The sequence below is a fragment of the Hemiscyllium ocellatum genome, chromosome 7, assembly GCF_020745735.1.
Source record: "Hemiscyllium ocellatum isolate sHemOce1 chromosome 7, sHemOce1.pat.X.cur, whole genome shotgun sequence".
NCBI classification, from domain to species: domain Eukaryota; kingdom Metazoa; phylum Chordata; class Chondrichthyes; order Orectolobiformes; family Hemiscylliidae; genus Hemiscyllium; species Hemiscyllium ocellatum.
In genome coordinates, this window is record NC_083407.1 from 38,208,910 (window position 1) to 38,228,878 (window position 19,969).

At 38.9% G+C, this 19,969-nt stretch overlaps 1 protein-coding gene across 1 annotated transcript in view; it reads right to left on the reverse strand.

Moving 5' to 3' along the window:
* thsd7ba (thrombospondin, type I, domain containing 7Ba) overlaps positions 1-19,969 on the reverse strand; it is a 578,787-nt gene that overhangs the window by 394,454 nt on the left and 164,364 nt on the right. The window contains exons 8-9 of the mRNA XM_060827743.1: positions 9,191-9,425; positions 5,246-5,361 (exon numbers count right to left, since the gene is read on the reverse strand). Of these exons, the coding sequence (XP_060683726.1) occupies positions 5,246-5,361; positions 9,191-9,425 (351 nt within the window). The remainder of the gene's footprint in view (positions 1-5,245; positions 5,362-9,190; positions 9,426-19,969) is intronic.

The window sequence follows — 19,969 nt, forward strand, 5'->3', positions numbered from 1 at the left end:
GCTAGTATTTGATTAAAAGAACAGGCTTATAAAATTGCAAAGAAAAGTGCTAAGCCTCGGGACTGGAAGTATTTTAGAAACGAGAAAAGAGTGCCCAAAATGTTACTGAAAATAAGTCAAACTAGAATATTGAGATTAAACTATGAGAAAGATATCAAATTTAAGAGATTATTTTCTAAGTACAGAAAAAGGACATGAGTAGCTAAAGTAAACGTTGGTACATTACAGGCAGACAGAGAATTTACGAAGAACGAGAAAATAGAAGATGTTAAATAAATATTTTGTGCCTGTTTTCACCACAGAACGCCAATTATATCAAGAAGCTAAGAGTAACCAAATGACTAATGAGAGTGAGGAACGAAAAGTAATCACTATCAATAGAGTAAAGAAAAGAAACTCAAGTGACTAATAGTCAACAAATTCCGAGGATCTGATGGTCAACACTTTACGTAAGAAAGAGGAAAGTCAAGAGAAAATGGAAGCACTGACAATGATTTTACAAAATATCCCAGATTTTAGAAAAATATGACTGTGTTGAAAGTAAACAAATACAACATCCTTTAAGGATGTAAGAAAAGCATTTACAGGCAACCATAAGTCAGTTAGCTTGATGTCACAGTCATGGTAAAAAGATTGAATTTTGCTGGCTTGGCAGGTAATCTGACCTCAGGGTAGAAAGCCAGAGTAAACACTCAAAATCATAAGCTGGTACCATGTCTGTAAGAAGTGGAAGCTATTGGAGCCCATTCAGCTGCTCCATCATTCAGTAGCATCGTGCTCAATCTTTAAATCCCTTGATTTCCTGAAAGAGTAAATATCTGTCTACCTCGGCAGTGAACATATTTAAGAATGAAGCATCAATGACCTTGTGGGGTTGAGAAATCCAAAGATTTGGATTGTGTCTCCAAATTCTACATTTTGCCAACAGGCAAACAACCTTAGTGTTTATCAGTTTATCAGTCTGTTTATCAGTGTCAGTCTCATACCAGATGCATCTTCAGGGTATTCCATTGTTCCTTAATCGACTTTACTCGAGACCAGGAGTCATGAACTGTGATGAACTTCGTCTTAACTTTACTTTTTTTATTATTATGTATGACTTCTGTCATTGATGTTGGCAGCCTGGTACCCTTATAAAACTTCTCACTGTATTTTTCATATAAAAGTACACATGGCAATAAATTTCTATTCTATCTTGTTCCATTCTATTCCATAGGCATTGTCACCAATGAAGGTGGTCCCCAACAACCAGAGCAATTACCATGGAGGACTTCACCCTGCCCTCACCAATCCATTGCCCCATCCCTTTCTGGTGCCTGCCTGTTTGGTCCCAGTGAGCCTACCTCCAGTTGAACTGTGAAGGGATCAGTGCTCACTTTTGAAAATAGCATTCCCAACTATAGCTTATTCTGTGAAGACTGAAGAACTGCCACCCCTCAAAAAGGCTGAGAGACTCATGTGCATGTCTGCTCATCATTTAAATGGACAGAAATCTGGGAACAAGGCAGTTAACTACTTGAAAACTGACAAGTGCTCTCAAAAGGCAAACCCTTTGTACTGAAACTGTTCTCTATTAGTGTCCTTATGAATGCTTGTCTTCGAGCCAAGACTCACTATTAGTTCAGCAGGTCTACATTAACTACTGAGGTGAATTGTTGACCTTTCCTGAATGAAATCTTTGTATAGTTATCCTTAGTCATTTTTACTGAATCTCTTTTAACAATGTTTTAATGTTGATTGAAGCAAAAATAAAAGATGTGGAATGGTTATTGTCTCTGTTGCTGCAATTATAGATGCTGTGTATGATTGACACTTTCATAGGTTTGTAGGAATAATGGGTTTCTTTTCAAAGAAAATTTCTGAATCAGTCTTTGTTTCCCTCAACATTTTCCACATATTTTCTTTATTATGTGGCTCAATGGTTCACTACATAGCATGTACTTGTTGGATGGGCATTTGAATAGCAAGCATATAGGCAGCCCAGAGAGTATGAAGGAGATATATGGATCGCGGAGGGGCATGAAAGGCATGAAATGGCATGGGGTGGGTGAGAGTCATCAAATATACCATCAATATACATAATTCTCAATATACATAAACAATTTAGATGAATGAATTGAATGCAATATCTCCAAATTTGCAGACAGCACTAAGCTGGGTGACAGCATGTGCTGTGAGTAGGATGCTAAGAGGCTGCAGGGTGATTTGGGTAGGTTAGCTTGAGTGGGCAACTGCTGTGCAAATAATGTAGACAAATGGGAGATTATCCACTTTGGTGGCAAAATCAGGAAGGCAGATTGCTAGCTGAATGGTGGCAGTTTAGGAAAAGGTGAGATGCAATGAGACTTGGGTGGGATCATGGTAGAACAGTGGCTGAAGGTTGGAATGTAGGTGCAGCAGGCAATGAGGAAAGAAAATGGCATGCTCACCTTCATAGCGAGGGGATTTGAGTATCAGAGTAAGGATGTCTTGGTACAGTTATACAGGGCCTTGGTGAGGCCCATTTTGAGTATTGTGTGCAGTTTTGCTCTCCTAGTCTGAGGGAGGACATGCTTGCTATTGAGGGAGTCCAGTGGAGGTTCATCATACTGATTCCCAGAATGGCAGGACTGACATATGAGGAAAAGCTGGATCTGCTGGGCCTGTACTTACTGTAAGTTAGAAGAATGAGGGGAATCTCATAAACATATGAAATCCTGATGGGGCTGGACAATTTCGATGCAGGAAGAATGTTCTCGATGCTGGGGAAGTTGAAAACAAGGGGTCACTGTATAAGAATAAGGATTAAGCTTTTCAGGACTGAGATAAGGAAGAATTTCTTCAGAAAGTTGTGAAATTATAGCATTTTCTACTACAGAAAGCTGTTAGAGCCAATTCATTTGATATATTCAAGAGGGAGCTGTATATGGTTTTTGCGGCTAAAGGGATGAAGGGGTATGAGGAGAGGGTAGGAATGAGATACTGAAATTATATGATCAGCCATGATCGTATTGAATGATGGTGCAGATTCAAAGGGCTAAGTGACCTACTCCTGAACGTATTTTCTATGTTTCTATGTGTGGGCAGGGAGTGAAAAGTGAGAATTAGAGGGCTTCTGTAAAATAGGGAAGAAACTCTAGAGACCCAATGTGGATTTTAAAACTAGAACGTATCACCCACCACTTGATGAGAGTGGTAGTAACATTACTTGCAGCACCTTTTAAGTTGGGAAATTTCACAACTCAGTGGCAAAACTCTGCCTCACAATCTCTGGTTACAAGTCCAGTGACGTAGCATTCTGGGGTGCTTGTTATAACTTCCACCCATAGTATTTTGCTTTGACAGAAATATCTGTGATCAGCTTCAGTGGTTTTCTGCATTTCAAACTTAAATTTCCTTCCTGCCAGGAAACATATATCAGACTCAACATGAAGTCCTTAATATAAAATGAAATTCACAGACACTGCACAGATTTTTTTTTGAGAGCTTTGCGGAGGTGTTACAGAATTGCAATGTGATCATTTCTCTGGATTCATGCTGATCAATACTTTGAACAAAATCTCTGAGGCAATGTAAATTCTACATAGCTACACTGTAAATGAGTGAAATGACTCCAAGTTATTCTAAGAAGATGAGCTTTAAGATAAGTTTCCAAACTTGTCGATATTACTTTGCTCAAGGACATCCAGATAAAAATGCCCCAAGTTTATCAAATGTTCACCATAATGGAAAATTTAGAAACAGAGCATAGAAGGAAATCAATATTTCTCAATGTCATGAGTTTAGTTATGACAGGGTTTTTGCTAGAATTATTTTATGTTCAAGTTTTCAAGACTTTTATAAAAAATGAAAACCTTTTTAATGTACTGTACAAAAGCATGTTAAATGAGTTTGAAAATAGCACAACCTTTAATTCAGCAAAGATAGAAATCTTGCAAGACAAAAATGATAGTTGAAACATCAGGTTATATAGGCACCAGTCAATTTATATACAGATACATTATTTTGTATTACATATCTTGAAGACAGTGAATTGTTATTGGCAAATAGATTAGATTAGATTACTAACAGTGTGGAAACAGGCCCTTTGGCCCAACAAATCCACACTGACCCGCCAAAGCGTATAGCACCCAGCCCCATACTTCTACATTTACCCCTTCACCTAACACTACGGGCAATTTAGCATGACCAATTCACCAAACCTGCACATTTTTGGATTGCGTGAGGAAACCAGAGCACCCAGACACGGGGAGAATGTGCAAACTCCACACAGAGAGTCGCCTGAGGCAGGAATTGAACCCGAGTCTCTAGCGCTGTGAGGCAGCAGTGCTAACCACTGTGCCACCGTGCCACCCACAAATTAGCTTCCAGGTTTGTGACATATCAAAGTAAGATTTTATTTTTTTAAATGATAACTAAAAACAGAGTGATGTTTTCATTCTTGCATGGAAGATGGACATCGATATTTACAAACCAGTATTTGGGGCCCATCCTTAATTGCCCTTGAACTGAGTGCCATGCTAGTCCATTTAAAAGGCAGTTAATAGTCAACCACATTGCTGAGGTCTGAAGTCACAAGTAGGGACAGTCAATTTTGCTCCCTCACAGTGATTTGTTTTTACAATAATAGTTGCACAGTCATTATTCAACAAGCTTTAAATTCAACGTTTTTATTCAAGCATCAGCATTTAGCATACTACGAGTTAAAACCATGCCTACAGAACAGTAACCTGGGCCTCTGGATTACTCATCCTGTGATATTACTATCATGCCCTCACCTACCCAGATTTCGATCATAATGTGTGAGCAGATAGGTAAAAACAAGGACTGCAGACGCTGGAAACCAGATTCTAGATTAGAGTGGTGCTGGAAAAGCACAGCAGTTCAGGCACCATCCGAGGAGCAGGAAAATCGACGTTTCGTGCAAAAGCCCTTCATCAGGAATAGAGGCAGGTCTCCATCCTGCAGGCACTCTGCCTCTATTCCTGATGAAGGGCTTTTGCCCAAAACATCGATTTTCCTGCCCCTCGGATAGTGCCTGAACTGCTGTGCTTTTCCAGCACCACTCTAACCTAGAATGTGAACAGATATCTACTCTGCTAAAATATGTTTTCTTTATTACTCAGCAATGAGCTTTTCATGGAGATGTATCTGTCCTGGGAGGAGAAAGCAATAACAAATCTAAAATTGATTCAATTCTCGAGCATGAGTGATTTTCTCAAAGTATTTATCCACTATGGAGGACAGTCTTTTTAAAAAAAGTTACCTTGTTGACATAGAGTAGGGCAAGGTGTCCATTCACTGAAAGGGGTGACAACGCAGTCCTTTTTACATGGTAATAGACATGGTCGAACTGTATCAGGCCTGGTATTTTCAGGACACCTGGAAATTTTGGGAGAGATGGAAAACCAAGATGTCTTTACAAAGAGCAGACTCAACAGAAGCAATGAAATTCTCAACAATAATGTATAGAAGAATTTTTTTGAGGAAGATTAATTCCTTCTAGTCTGTCAGATGTTCAGGTTTTCAATATTGTTTCTTTCAAGACATAGGCTGCTAACATAAATTAAAATTACATGGTAAGCCTAAACTACTGTAGGTGCATGGACAGTCATGTGATTTAACTATATTTCCAGCCATTGCCAAAGAATTGACTTATTATGATGTACAAAACACTTCACTAAACAACAATGTTCTGTTAATGTTAGAAGGAAAACTAAATTTTGCTGCTTAGTAAGTTAAGCAGGATTACTTCCAGAAAATCACCTCTCACTTATGACAGAAACTGGTTTCAAATGTCAATTTTTAAAATTTGAATATTTTTCTAATCAATATCTGACCAAAGACTGGGTTGATAAAGGCTAGTGTATGCTGCAGTTCCCTCAGTCAAATGTAAAGTATCTTTCTTTAAATTAAGCTGAAGTAAAAATGTGACCATTGAACTCATTCAAATCCAACTCAGTTGTTGCACCATTACCACAATTCTATATGAGGCTCACTAAAACAGTTTGAGAAAAATGTTGCAATATGGGCATGGAATGATTCATGAAAACCTATTCCCTGTATTAGTTCTCAATATGATCTATGGAACAATACTAGATGTTTCATTGGTGAAGAAGTCAAACTTTGATGTGGCTTTTCAATTTGCACCCAATTCACAAAAATATTAATTCACAAGTAAAACAAGTATCTATACTTAATAAAAGGACAGTACTGATTGATCAGTAAGTGGACTGAGCAATAGGTAGCAAAATTAATATGGAAAATGCATCGATTAATTATGACTGACCGTCAACAGCCAGACTTTGTGCTGATCAACTGTCAATCATCATATAAATATTGGTACTCTTCTGAATTGTCTTGATGAGTGCAAGATAAAACAAAACTTCAAAAAATGCCTCTTTTGTCAGCAGTTCTCATTCTTTGCTTCATTATCAAAATCATTGTATACTTTGCCAATAGAATTGTAATTCTTTTTATTCAGACAACACTTGTTCTCTACATCAATTCTCAGTATGATATATGGAACAATATCCACTATTCTCTTCATTCTCAAATGAACTGTACACTTTTTCAATAGATCATTTTCATTATAATGTTCATTCATGAGTCAAATTAAACTAGCCTTCTTAATTTATTGCTATCAATGAATTTAAATAAAAATAATTGAGCAGGAAGTCTTGACAACATTTGTCTGCATTTAATTGCATTAATAAGTTCATTGTATTAAACACCGATGATGAGGAGGGGAAAGATGAACCTCAGAACCCTATTAGCATTGTGCATTGCAGTTATTATTCCTAATGTCTGCATATGGAAAACTCATCAGTATGATTAAGAGATTGTCTATGACATTTTAATGTGTTGTCCATTAGTGCTGGTGTGTCATTATTAGGCTGTCATTGTGATGATCTTTGTTTCTCTCCAATACATGTTAAATAAACAAGTTCTGGCTTATGTGTTCAAAAATAAACTTTCTATGGGATGAACTTAAAATATATTATGCTTATTATTCAGAACACCCTTGACATACAAAATTAATTTTACCTGTGTTATTAATTGGAAATTACAACTGAAAATATGCAATCAATTTCTGTTAGCTAGGTTAAACAATTAACTTAAAATAATATTGTTAATGTTTATATTCCCGACAGTGTGGAAACAGGCCCTTCAGCCCAACCAGTCCACACCAACCCTCTGAAGAGTAACCCACCCAAACTCATTTCCCTCTGACTAATGCACCTAGTACTGCGGGCAATTTAGCATGGCCAATTCACCTGACCGGCACATCTTTGGACTGTGGGAGGAAACCCACATAGACATGAAGAGAATGTGTACACTCAACACAGACGGTCGCCTGAGGCTGGGACCTGGGACCCTGCTGCTGTGAAGCAGCAGTGCTAACCACTGAGCCACCATGCCACCCATAGAAGCAAAATGCTACAATGTCTGAAAATCTGAATCAAACACAGAATGCAGGAAATAGTAGATCTGGCAACATCTGAGCAAAGATAAAATTAGTATTTCTGTCATGGCTTTTCATCAGCACTGGAAAAAATTAGAGATGTAACCAAATTTTAAGTACTGATTCATGGAAAAGGAAGAAGGGGAGGAAAGAATAAATGGGAGGATCTGTGATTGAGTGAAAGGTATTAGAGACTGAATGACAAAAATGACACTATTGCAAAGCAAAATGGATGCTATTGGCACAGGTAAAGAAACAAAAGATCAGTCTGGACAAGATATAAATAGGAATAGCAGATTTATTATAAACAACTGTTCTCTTAACAAGTGGATATAATGATTATGATCTGACATTTTAAGCTCACTACTGAGTCTGAGAGGCTACAAACTGTCTAACTGAAAGATAAGATGCTATTCCTCAAGATTAAGTTGCCTTCTGCTAAAAGCCATTAAACAGCCAACTTGCTGTTTTCATAAGAAAGCTGTCATGATGATGGCATATTTTAGCATTATAGTGCATGAGTAGCAATAGAGTAGGAAGGAATCCAGAAAAAGTTGCAGAACACTGAGAAAGTGCCCAAAAACAAGGATTGCATTTCAGAAAAATAGAAATTAACAGTGTCGAAGATAAATAGCAAACATCAAAGGGAATTGAATGAATGCGACAAGAGAGTATGCTATCAGATCTCACTTTAGTTTCCTTTTTCTGTTGCAATTTATTTTTGAAAGCTGTAATGTATTTTTTTCTCCCATTCTTCAGATTTTTCAATGTTCTGCACTTCGTTTTGATCAGCAGGAAAAGCAAATAACTTGTTCCCTCATCTCTGTTAATGTTGTTTCACTACAGGATATTAAGATAGTTTAGGTGGACTTATGTTTTTGATTTCCCTTGCTTTTCCATGTAAAACATCTTACTTCTCAATCTTCTCAAAAGCATTAGGAACTTAAAGTTCAAAGAACCTGAGCTGCAAACTTCCATTCTTTCCAACAAAAAAAAATGCATTTTGATTTTATGCATTGATTCTCCCATTTATTAAACATATAGAAGTTGTACTTTAAAGCAGGTCTATTAAGCATCTTTGAAGCCCATTTTACAATAGCTGGCTCTTCCAATCCATTGGGATTTAGATCCCTCAGAGTCAGTCTGAAATTATGCAGGCCTCATTTCAATTTTCAACTGAGACTTTAGAATCCATTCTGCATCCTATGCAGGTTCCTAAATGTGTTTAAGACATTGTGCATTGAAAGCTCTGACAAGTATTTTAGCATCTTCAGCTGCTAATCTACTGATCTTATTGGAGATCACACAGAAAATGGCTCCAAGATTCTGCTAAACCTTCTTTTCTGTGGAGTTGATAGAGTCTGCCTAACGTTTGGTAAAATCCAAACAAAAAGTGCGAGGCAACTCTGAATAAGAATGGGGTAGTCCGATAAATAATTCAGTCCATAGGCTTTTCCATATTGTTGTGCTGTGTTAGGATGATATAATAAGAAAAAGTGAAACAAAATGGGTTGGGCAGAATGCACAAAAGTACAAGTCTTCACACAAAGTCAAACTAAATTAAGGTTTTTGACTTACCTCTTTTTTTTATGAGTCAATGATTTAAAAACATTGTGGTGGAGCAGCAACAACCTTCACAAATGGCAACTTATTAAATCTCAACAACAGACAAGACTCAGTGAGAATTATTTTCTTTATTACTAATAGCTTATCTAAGTTATTACTCTGAAAAGAAAATACTAATACCTTTTGGGAGTAACATGTCCAAATTTGCTTTTCATGCAAAGCACCCGTCGAGTCTGTATGCCCACAGAACACGTGGCTTCATTATTCCAACTGATTGTAGCATTGAGAGACATTACTGCTGTGTCTTCTCTGCAAGGACACCATGGTGATGTATCCCAATAGAATACCATGCAGCTATGCTCGTTACAAGATCGCCATTCTTGCAAAGCATGGCTACCAGGACAAGGATTTCCACCTAGGATGTAAAGGAGCTTTTAATTCTTCCAGAGAAGATACATAAACAACATTTCACAGGGAATCATCCATTTTCATAAATTTTGAGAATACCTAATGTAGAAACATTTATTGTATCTGTATTCATAACAATTTCTTCATAAATCATACTCATGCTTAATTGGTGTATTTCAATTATCATTGATTAATTCACATATGTTGATTACCTTCAGTGCAGATCTATGTGAAAAAGACCATTTTCCTAAAATGATACCATGAAGTAAAAATATCATAATCCATGCATAGGTTAAAGCTGTACACTTATGTCTGCTTTCAGCAACATGAAATTTCACATTAAAATAGACCATTATTAAGTTACAGTTGTTTTAAGCAATTCAGCAAATCACTGATATGTACATAAATAGCCTATCAAGTTACAGATGTATCCTTGGAAAGACCATTAACAAATTATCTGTAGATATATTTAAATTACTAATGTTAATTTTTTTTAAAAATAAAATTGCAAGTATAGTTTCAGTTAAACAGCCTGATAAATTGTTAATATATGAAATTATATAAACATTAACAGGTTTGTAATAGTCCATTTAGAAAATTGTGTGTATGTTCTTTACCAGTTCATTAACAGAATACAAAAGTGTTTATTAAGTAGCACAATAACTATTATCTGGTTTAATAATCCATTCACTGGTTATTCAGCCAGTACCAACCCTGGGTTTAAAAACAACATTTTATTCAATTGAAATATGTTTGTTGCTTCATGTTGACTTGTATTATTTATACATTACTTTTATCTTTAGCCATTATTAACTGTAAAAAAAAGACTTACAATGCAGTGGCAATGTCCCTATCTCTTGTCCAAGAGATCTGGCTTCAAGCCCCAACCTATCCAAAGTGTTATAGAATCATGCAGCATAGAAACAAATTTACAGTCAAACGCCAGCCATGTTCCCAAACTAAACTGGTCCCATTCTTGCATTTGGCCCATATCCCTCCAAATCTTTCCTATTCAAGTATTTATTTAAATAACTTTTACATATTGTAACCGTACCTGCAGCTATCACTTTCTCAGGCAATTCATTCTACACACAAACCAGTCTCTGTAAAAAGGTTACCCCTCAGGTCCTCTTTAAAACTTTCTCCTCTCACTATAAAAAAATGGTGAGAGGAGAAAAACACCCAAGTTTTGAACTCCCCACTCTCAGAAATACACCCTTGCCCTTCACCTTGTTTATGCTGCTCATGATTTTATAAATCTCAGTAAGGTCACCCCCTCAACCTCTTACGTTTTAGTCAGGTTGATCAAAAATATCTATAATCCACATTCCTCTTCAAGCTACACTGCTGCTAAAGCAATTGAGCTTATGTTAACTTAGAGTTGAATCTTATGCTTTTTAGATTAAGTCAGAATTATGTTGAGTTTTTGGAGGATTTTTCACAATGAGGCATGATGACATTTTTGTTCTATCTAACCAAGCTTGTCTCACTATGTACCCTACCTCACCTGACCAAATCGTTCCTAGAACAAATTGATGCTGAGTGGATAGCTGCCAAAAGATAGACAACCCTTGAGTCTGTCCCATTGTTGCTGTGTACCTGGATGACCATTGGCAATCTGAAGCTGCCCTGCACATTGGTAGACAGAACCTGAGCATGATGGAGAAGTGGAAGATGACACTGTGATTGTTCAACAGGGACATGGTGATCCTGCCAGACAGGGTGGGCCAAAGGAGAGAAATCATCTTCCTGGAGAATCAGAAGATCCCACCAGATCCCATCAGTCTGGTCTGAATTGCAACCTGGGTCAAGGGGGTCACCAGGAGATGGAGGAATGACCAGCTAAGTCAAAAGTAAGTCAATGACCTTCTCAGCTATGCCAGGGTAAGTGCCATTTTCCTCTCTTAGCTACCTCACATTCACGCTACTTCTGCTACTCACCCAGCTTCCACTAAGGGCCATGCTTTGTCACTCTCAGTATTGGCTTCAGTATCTTTCCCACTCAGCCTCACCCTCCACACCATTAACCCAGCATGCCACCTGCCCTGCCTCCTCCCTCCCTCTCTCGGAACAACTCTCTCTGTAACTCTTGATCCCCTTAATAACGAAGAACCTGTCTATCTCTGCCTTAAATACACTCAATGACTTGGCCTCCATAGCCTTCTATGGCAATAAGTTCAACAAATTCACCAGTCTCTTGGCTGAAGAAATCCTTCCTCAACTCAGTATCTGTACATTTCAATCAGATCCCTTCTCATCCTTCAAAACTCCATCAAGTACAGTCCCAGAGGCCTCAACTACTCCTCCTGTCACAGGCTCTTCATTCTTAGGTCATTCTTGTAAACCTCCTCTGGACCCCCTCCAATGTCAGTATATTGTTCCTTAGATCCCAGTCCCAGAAATGCTCACAATGTTCTAAATGGGGTCTGATCAGATATTTAAACAGCTAAACAATACTCTTGTATTTTAGCATTTTCCAAATGAATGCTAACATTGTATTTGCCTTCCTAATTACTAACTGAAGCTGTATGTTAACCTTAAGGGAACCCTGAACTAGGACTCCCTACTCACTTTCTGATTCAAATTTCCAAAGCTTGCCCCAATTTAGAAAACAGTCTATACCTCTATTCTTTCTACAAAAGGGCATAACCTCACATTTTTGCACATTGTCTTCCATCTACTACTTCTTTGCCCACTCTCCTAACCTGTCCAAATCTTTCTGCAGCCTCCCTATTTCCTCAACATACCTATCCCTCCACCTATCATTGTGGCATCTACAAACGTATCAACAAATCCCTCAGGTTCTTTGTTTAAATTGTTAGCATATAATGTAAATAGTTGTGGTCCCAGCACTGACCCCTGGAGAAAGGCACTAGCCACCAGCCTCCATATCTTGAATGAGATTCCTTTATCTACACTCTGCCTTCTGCCAGTCAGCTAATTCTCTGTCCATGTCAGTACTTTGCCTCTAACACCTTGAGCTCTTGTCTTATTTAGCAGACTCCTGTACAGCACCTTGTCAAGGGCCTTCTGGAAATCCAAATAGATCGCATCCATTGGCTCCCCTTTGTCTAGAGGGATACAGATTCTCTAAGTGAAGACAATTTCTATGTATGGAAGGGCAAAATATGTTGGTGCAGGCTCAGAGGGCTGAAAGGCCTGTTGCTGTGCTGTATCAATCTTCTTTGTCTAACCTGTGCATTACTTGCTCAAAGAATTCTAACAGATTTGTCAGACATGACTTCCCCTTGACAAAGCCATGCTGACTTAGCCCTATTTTATGACACATTTCCAAGTGTTCTGTAATCCCATCCTTAATCATGGATTCTAAAATATTACAAAGTGTCCAAAGTCAAGCTAACTGGCCTATAATTTCCCATCTTCTGCCTCCCTCCCTTCTAAAACAGGGGTGTTACATTGGCCATTTTCCACTCATCTGGGATCCTCTCCGATTCCAGTGATTCCTGACAGATCACCACCAATGCCTCCACAATTGTAAATCTCCCTTCCCCTACACTTTACTCGTCCCTCCCCACAGAGACAAAGATTAACTTGCTGAGTCTAATTTCCACAGTAGAAGCTACCCTCGTCCCATCCATCCAACCCCCTTTACCCTTAGTTGCTGTGGATGAACATGATGGTCTGACAGTGGCCCATCTCTTTGCATGATCCCTGTCTGGTTATTGTACATTTACCAACTGTGTTAGCCCTAACTCCCTGGACGGGTCACTATAGAACAAAACAAACCTACTCCCTGGACTATAGAGACAGCAATTCTCTGACTAGAATCAGCCAAAGCAGATATGGGCGGCACAGTGGCACAGTGGTTAGCACTGCTGCCTCACAGCGCCTGAGACCCGGGTTCAATTCCCTACTCAGGCGACTGACTGTGTGGAGTTTGCACGTTCTCCCCGTGTCTGCGTGGGTTTCCTCCGGGTACTCCAGTTTCCTCCCACAGAAGATGTGCAGGCTAGGTGAATTGGCCATGCTAAATTGCCTGTAGTGTTGGGGAAGGGGTAAATGTAGGGGGTATGGGTGGGTTGCGCTTTGGCGGGTTGGTGTGGGCTTGTTGGGCCGAAGGGCCTGTTTCCACGCTGTAAGTAATCTAATCTAATGTAATCTAATCTAATATCTGATTGTGGCTAATCCAGAGGACTGGCACGAAAATTTGACTGATGGGTGTCTCAATGAACTTCAATAAGGGTGGGTATGGAAGTTTATAATGACAGGCTGGGACCTTTTTTTTAAACTGGAGGGTAGAAGGTTGAGAGGTGACCTTAAAGAGGTTTGTAATATCGTGAGGGGCATAGATAGGGGTAATGTTCTTTGCCTTCAGATTTCAAGACTAGGAAGCATATTTTTAAGGTAAGAGCAGAGAGATTTAAAAACGAAATGAGGAGTAAATGCTTTACATAGAGGTTGGTTCGTGTGCGGAATGAATTTCCTGAGGAAGTGGTGAATATGGGCACAGGTTCAACATTTTTTTAGATTAGATTGCCCACAGTGAGGAAACAGCACATTTGGCCCAACAAGTCCGCACCAACCCTCTGAAGAGTAATTCACCCAGCCCCATCCCTTACCCTATATTTACCACTGACTGATACACCTAACACTAGGGCAATTTAGCATGGCCAATTCACCTAACGTGCGTATCGTTGGACTGTGGGGGGAAACAAGAGTACCCAGAGTAAACCCATACAGACACGGGGAAAATGTGCAAACTCCAGACAGACAGTTGCCCGAGGGGGGAATCAAACTCTGATCCCTGGCACTGTGAGGCAGCAGAGCTAACCACTGAGTGACCATGTTGCCCATGTGCCTTTACAATTGTCTTTAAAAGACACTTAGATAATTACTTGAATAGGGAAGGCATGGAGGGATATGGGCAGGAGCAGCAGGTGGCACTAGTTTAGTTTGGGATTATGTTCTGCATGGGCTGGTTGGACCGAAGGGTTTGTTTCCATGCTGTATGACTATGACTACTTTCCAAAGATAGTAAGACGTGGTTGCTTGCTTACTGCACATGCAGTATGTTTGCCATGTTAGCCAGTGGCACATGGAACAATTATGAGATGGACATAGCACACTGCAGAATAGCAAATTGTGTGCCCTCTTGACTGAGGAATGCTGACCAGCAAGGCAAGCTGCCTGGTTTCGTGACTGCATTAATTGGCACAGCAAGATAAGACTTGTATGTTGCCAGCTAAGTGAATGGGTGCTAAGACTGCAGCCCTGAAATGCAGTCTGGTCCATTCTTTGAGCTGCATACATGTCCATGTTTGCAAAGTGTCCCTGGTGCAGCCTTCCAATACCAGTTAGTGATGCTGCGTTCCGCAAGGCAGGTCTGCACTTCCAGAACACATGACCAGTGTAAAAGAGAGAGAGAGAGAGAGAGAGAGGTGCCATGATGGTTATGAAGGGTTGGTTGATGCTGGATGCCAAAGTCCATGGAGGAGGTGTGCACGTGACTGGATTATACCCTATAATAGCTTCCTTATGGGAGTTTCATTAACAGGAAATTCATTCAGAGCAACAATAAGCTGAATCTGTCACGTTCCTGAACTGGCTTCCGCATAGAGTTATCTCGACATTGAACTTATTTGGTAAAAAAAAACAGAATATTAATGAGGCAGATTGAGCCAGTAACAAAGCCTTGAAGAAACAATAATTGCCCACAATTGGCAACTCGTTGTTGCCTAGTGAGGACACTGCTTGTGAAAAGTAGAAAAGGTAGTTTGAGTTGCTCCTGACATCAAAATGGGTCTCATGGGATTTCTCATTTGATTCTGCCACAAATCTCACCATAGACAGAAAGGATTCTGCCCATTTCTACTTCACACAATGCTTATCATATGATGTAACTTGGTATCAAAATAGCTGCCTCCCTAAAGTAGGTACAACAAAATTAGTTTAAAAAATAAATTTTGCACACTGATGAACACCTGCAAGCCAATGAGGTTTGAAAGTTCAAGCACATTTTTTTGCAAATGGGGAGGAAGGTTTTTTCAGTCATTTAGTCCCAGTGCCCCTGTCCTGAGGAAATCTAATATTAATGGCTGTTGGCTACCCCAAATGAAAATTCTATTTTCCAACAATGACAAACATTCATTTTAGTGTAAAAAAAAACAACAAATAATTGAATAGCTTTTAAAATTACTTATCCCTGTTCTGTTTATCAGTCATGAGTTTTTTGCACTTGAGGAGCAACTTACCAAAGGATTCCTCTACTGTCATTAGTAGATATGATTTCAATTCACAAACAAGTCTGAAAGTCATTGTTACTACAAAGTAGAAAATGCTCCATCCGAACTACCAATGTCCTTCACTTTGATGAATGGCTAAGTTAAAAAAAATTTCAAACAGCCACACTGTCATTGCAAGAAACTCGTGCTAGCTGCTTTTGAAAACATCATACTGTGCTAAGCAGCCTACTAGGATAGCATAGATGTACCAGGCAAAAGACTGATTGCGTTAAGCTGCCTCAATATAAAGAAACCACTCATGCAGTCAGAATAATTGTTCTCTGTCAAGAATATGTGAGACCAAGTGGGAAGGTAGCAGCTGGTATTTTGTCTTCAAGAAAAAGGCAGCATCTTTGTGGGTGATGGATAATACATAATGCTTGCTGCCAATGGAAAATCTGTTGCATTCTGTTCACAGTGGCAAAGAGAACACATAACCATGTAAGATGACAGCCCAGCAGAATGCTAATTTGTAATGGCTGAAGTTCAGTAAATGGGCTGCATGCATGAAAAGTTATCTGCTCATGTTGCAGATTAATTTTGTTCTGTGTATTAAAAGCCTGCAAGAAATGAACAGGTCACAGCTTCTTTGTTTGTCAACAAAAAAAATAAGGGAGACAATTCTGGATATCATGAAAGGTATCCAACCAAGATGCACAGCCACATTTGTTCTTGCCCATAATTCATTTTCAGTGGTAAAATATTCCTACACTCCAGAAAACCCAGATGATTTTTCTCTTCCCCAACTCCTAGACACTTATTATACACTCTTAACATTACCTAAATGAGATTAACTAATACCAGAGATCCAGGTAAAAACATTGGTCTGTTGTGGTCAGTGTGGTACTGCCTTAACCAAATCAGCCATTATTTGGAAACAAGCTTAATTTTGTTACTTCCCTCATTTATCATTATACAATTTCAATCTTAGATTGAACAGACTAGAAAGATTTTCTTCATATGAATTATTCTTCTCAGACATGAATGATTCCATTTCCAAACCCAATACATGCAGCACCATGTCCTGACATTAATTTCCACTGAAATCTTATTCAGTAGTTTCTTCAGCCAAACAAACATTTAAGTCCAAAATTCACAATGTGTGAGTTGAATTCATAAGACTGCATTTTAATTATAATTAATTCTGCCATTTTCTAATAATATACTCACACATTTTCCAGTAATATTGCCCCCTTTCTATCCTTTGGCATAATTGTACCCCATATTGATGTGGTGTATATGGATTTCAGTAAGGCGTTCGATAAGGTTCCCCACAGTCGGCTATTGTACAAAATGTGGAGGAATAGGATTGTGGGAGATATAGCAGTTTGGATCAGTCATTGGCTTGCTGAAAGAAGACAGAGGGTGGTGGTTGATGGGAAATGTTCATCCTGGAGTCCAGTTACTAGTGGTGTACCGCAAGGGTCGATGTTGTGTCCACTGCTGTTCGTCATTTTAATAAACGACCTGTATGAGGGTGTAGAGGGTGGGTTAGTAAATTTGCAGATGACACTAAGGTCGGTGGAGTTGTGGATAGTGATGAAGGATGTAGTCAGTTACAGAGAGACATAGATAAGCTGCAGAGCTGGGCTGAGAGGTGGCAAATGGAATGTAATGCAGACAGGTGTGAGGTGATTCACTTTGGTCGGAGTAACCAGAATGCAAAGTACTGGGCTAATGGTAATATTCTTGGTAGTGTAGATGAGCAGAAGTCCAGGTACACAGATCTTGAAAGTTGCCACCCAGGTTGACAGGGTTGTTAAGGCCTACAGTGTTTTAGCTTTTATTAATAGTGGTATCAAGTTCCGAAACCATGAAGTTATGCTACAGCTGTACAAAATTCTAGTGCAGCCACACTTGGAATATTGTGTACAGTTCTGGTCACCGCATTATAAGAAGGATGTGGGAGCTTTGGAGGGGATGCATAGGAGATTTAGTAGAATGCTGCCTGGAATGGAAGAAAGGTCTTACGAGGAAAGGCTGAGGGACTTGAGATTGTTTTCGTTAGAGAGAAGGTTGAGAGGTGACTTAATAGAAATATAAGATAATCAGAGGGTTAGATAGGGTGGACAGGGAGACCCTTTTTCCAAGAATGGTGACGGTGAGCACGAGGGGGCATAGCTTTAAATTGAGGGGTGATAGATATAGGACAGATGTCAGAGGTAGTTTCTTTATGAAGAGAGTAGGAAGGGTATGGAATGCTTTGCCTGCAATGGTAGTAGATTCGCCAACTTTAAGTACATCTAAGTCGTCATTGGACAAGCATATGGACATATGTGGAATAGTGTAGGTTAGATTGGCTTCAGATTGGTCTGATAGGTGGTGTAACATCGAGGGCCAAAGGGCCTGTACTGTGCTGTAATGTTCTATGTTCTATATATTATTTAAATAGTATAGCCTTTATCCAATCATGTATCATAAGAATTACTGTTGGCTTCAAAGGACTCACACTGCAGATCATTGCGAACAATAGCAGGCTTCAGAGCCTTACCAGATGTTACAGTATTGTAATTACTTTCAAGTACAAAATAGCCAAACTACTATATCAAATAACAGTTGGGTTAGAAAGAGCTATGAGCTGTGACGAAATTGCAGGTTCACATGATATTTGTTCTGAAGGTTTATAATTTTAGCTGTGGCCCTTGGTTGCAATTTGTTCCAACCCAAATGTTTCTGTAATATTTTATAGCTACAGGGATCACGGACACAGGTTATTGATGAACGAAGAATGCTGAATAAAGACTAATTGAAGCAGAATAGTAGCTGAAGACAAACTGTACTGTATCATAAAAGCTATCTCTAGTTCAGAACATTCAAACAAAAACCATCCATTGATTGCACATGTAACACTGGAAATAATATCAAAAAAAAGTTAATACATGGAGTGTGTTTTACAGCAGAAAAACTGGACTGAAATTGGAATTAGAATTTAATAAATTGAATGGACAGCTTTTATTATACTACTACAATTTGAGGATTGAAATCTTTCAATTATTAGATTTCATTTTCCTGTTTTTTTCAAATACCTTGAAATTCTCTTTTAACCGATGAAGATAATAAAGTTTCAAACACTTCTTAATCTTTATTCATAAGATGTGGATGTCCATGGCTGGCCAGCATTATTTGTCTGTCCTGAGCTGCCCTTGAGAAGGTGGTGATGAGCTATGTTCCTGAAACACAATGCTCTTAGGGAGAGAATTCTGGGATTTTGACCCACTGACAATAAAGCAATAGTGATACATTGCCAAGTCAGGATGATGAGTGGCTTGAAGGAGAACTTGCAGGTGGTCGCATTCCTGTGTACCTGCTGTTCTTGGAAGTAGGTGTAGGTTTGGAAAGTGTTGTTTAAGGAGCTTTGGTGAATTTTTGCAGTGCATCTTGTGGATAGCACACAGTGTTGTTACTGAGTATTGGTGGTGGAGAAAATGGATGCTTGTGGACATGATGCCAACCAAGTGGACTGCTTTAATCAACTGCATCTATTTCTGAGCAGCACACTTAAGAAAAGATGTAATGACTTCAGAGAGATTGCAGAAAACTTGCACAGAATGGTTCTATGGTTGAGGAAATAAGATACCAAGAAAGAGTAAAGAGGTGGACTGGTTTTCTTTGGAGGAGAAGGCCAAGAGGAGATTTGATAGAAGTGTACAATGGCAGAATGACTGAGAGCATGAGGGCACAGATTTAAAAGATTTTGCAAAAGAATCAGTGGAAATATGAAGCAAAACATTTTCATGCAGCAAGTGGTTGGAATCGAGAATTCATTGTCTGAGATTACGGTGAAGGTAGGTTTTATTGAGGTATTCAAAGAGAAATTTAGTTATTATCTGAAAAGGATGAATGTGCAAAGGATAAGGCTTGACAAGTAATACTGGATAAATCATTCTTCTAAACAGCTAATGTACACATGATGGGCTGGATATGGTTTTCTATATTCAAATGTTCAATGATGAACAGGACGATGCTCACTGTTGCTCAAGAAATCATTGTTTTCAATATCTTCACAAAATAGGTATCAGGTCTTAACTGGTAAATTCCAAACCTGCAACCATTATTATCTGGAAGGATAAAAGGCAGCAATTAGATGAGAACACCACCTTCTGCAAGTTCTGCTCTAAATTCCTCATCATCTTGATGTGGAAATATATATCACAGCTTTTTTAATGCTGCTAGGTCAAAATTCTGGAACTCCTTCCTTAACTTTGTGGTTTTATCTACACCAAATGAACTGCAGCAGTTTAAGAAGGCAACATACCACCACCTTCCCAAGTGCAAAAAGGGATGGGGTAATAAGTAATGGCCCAGCCAA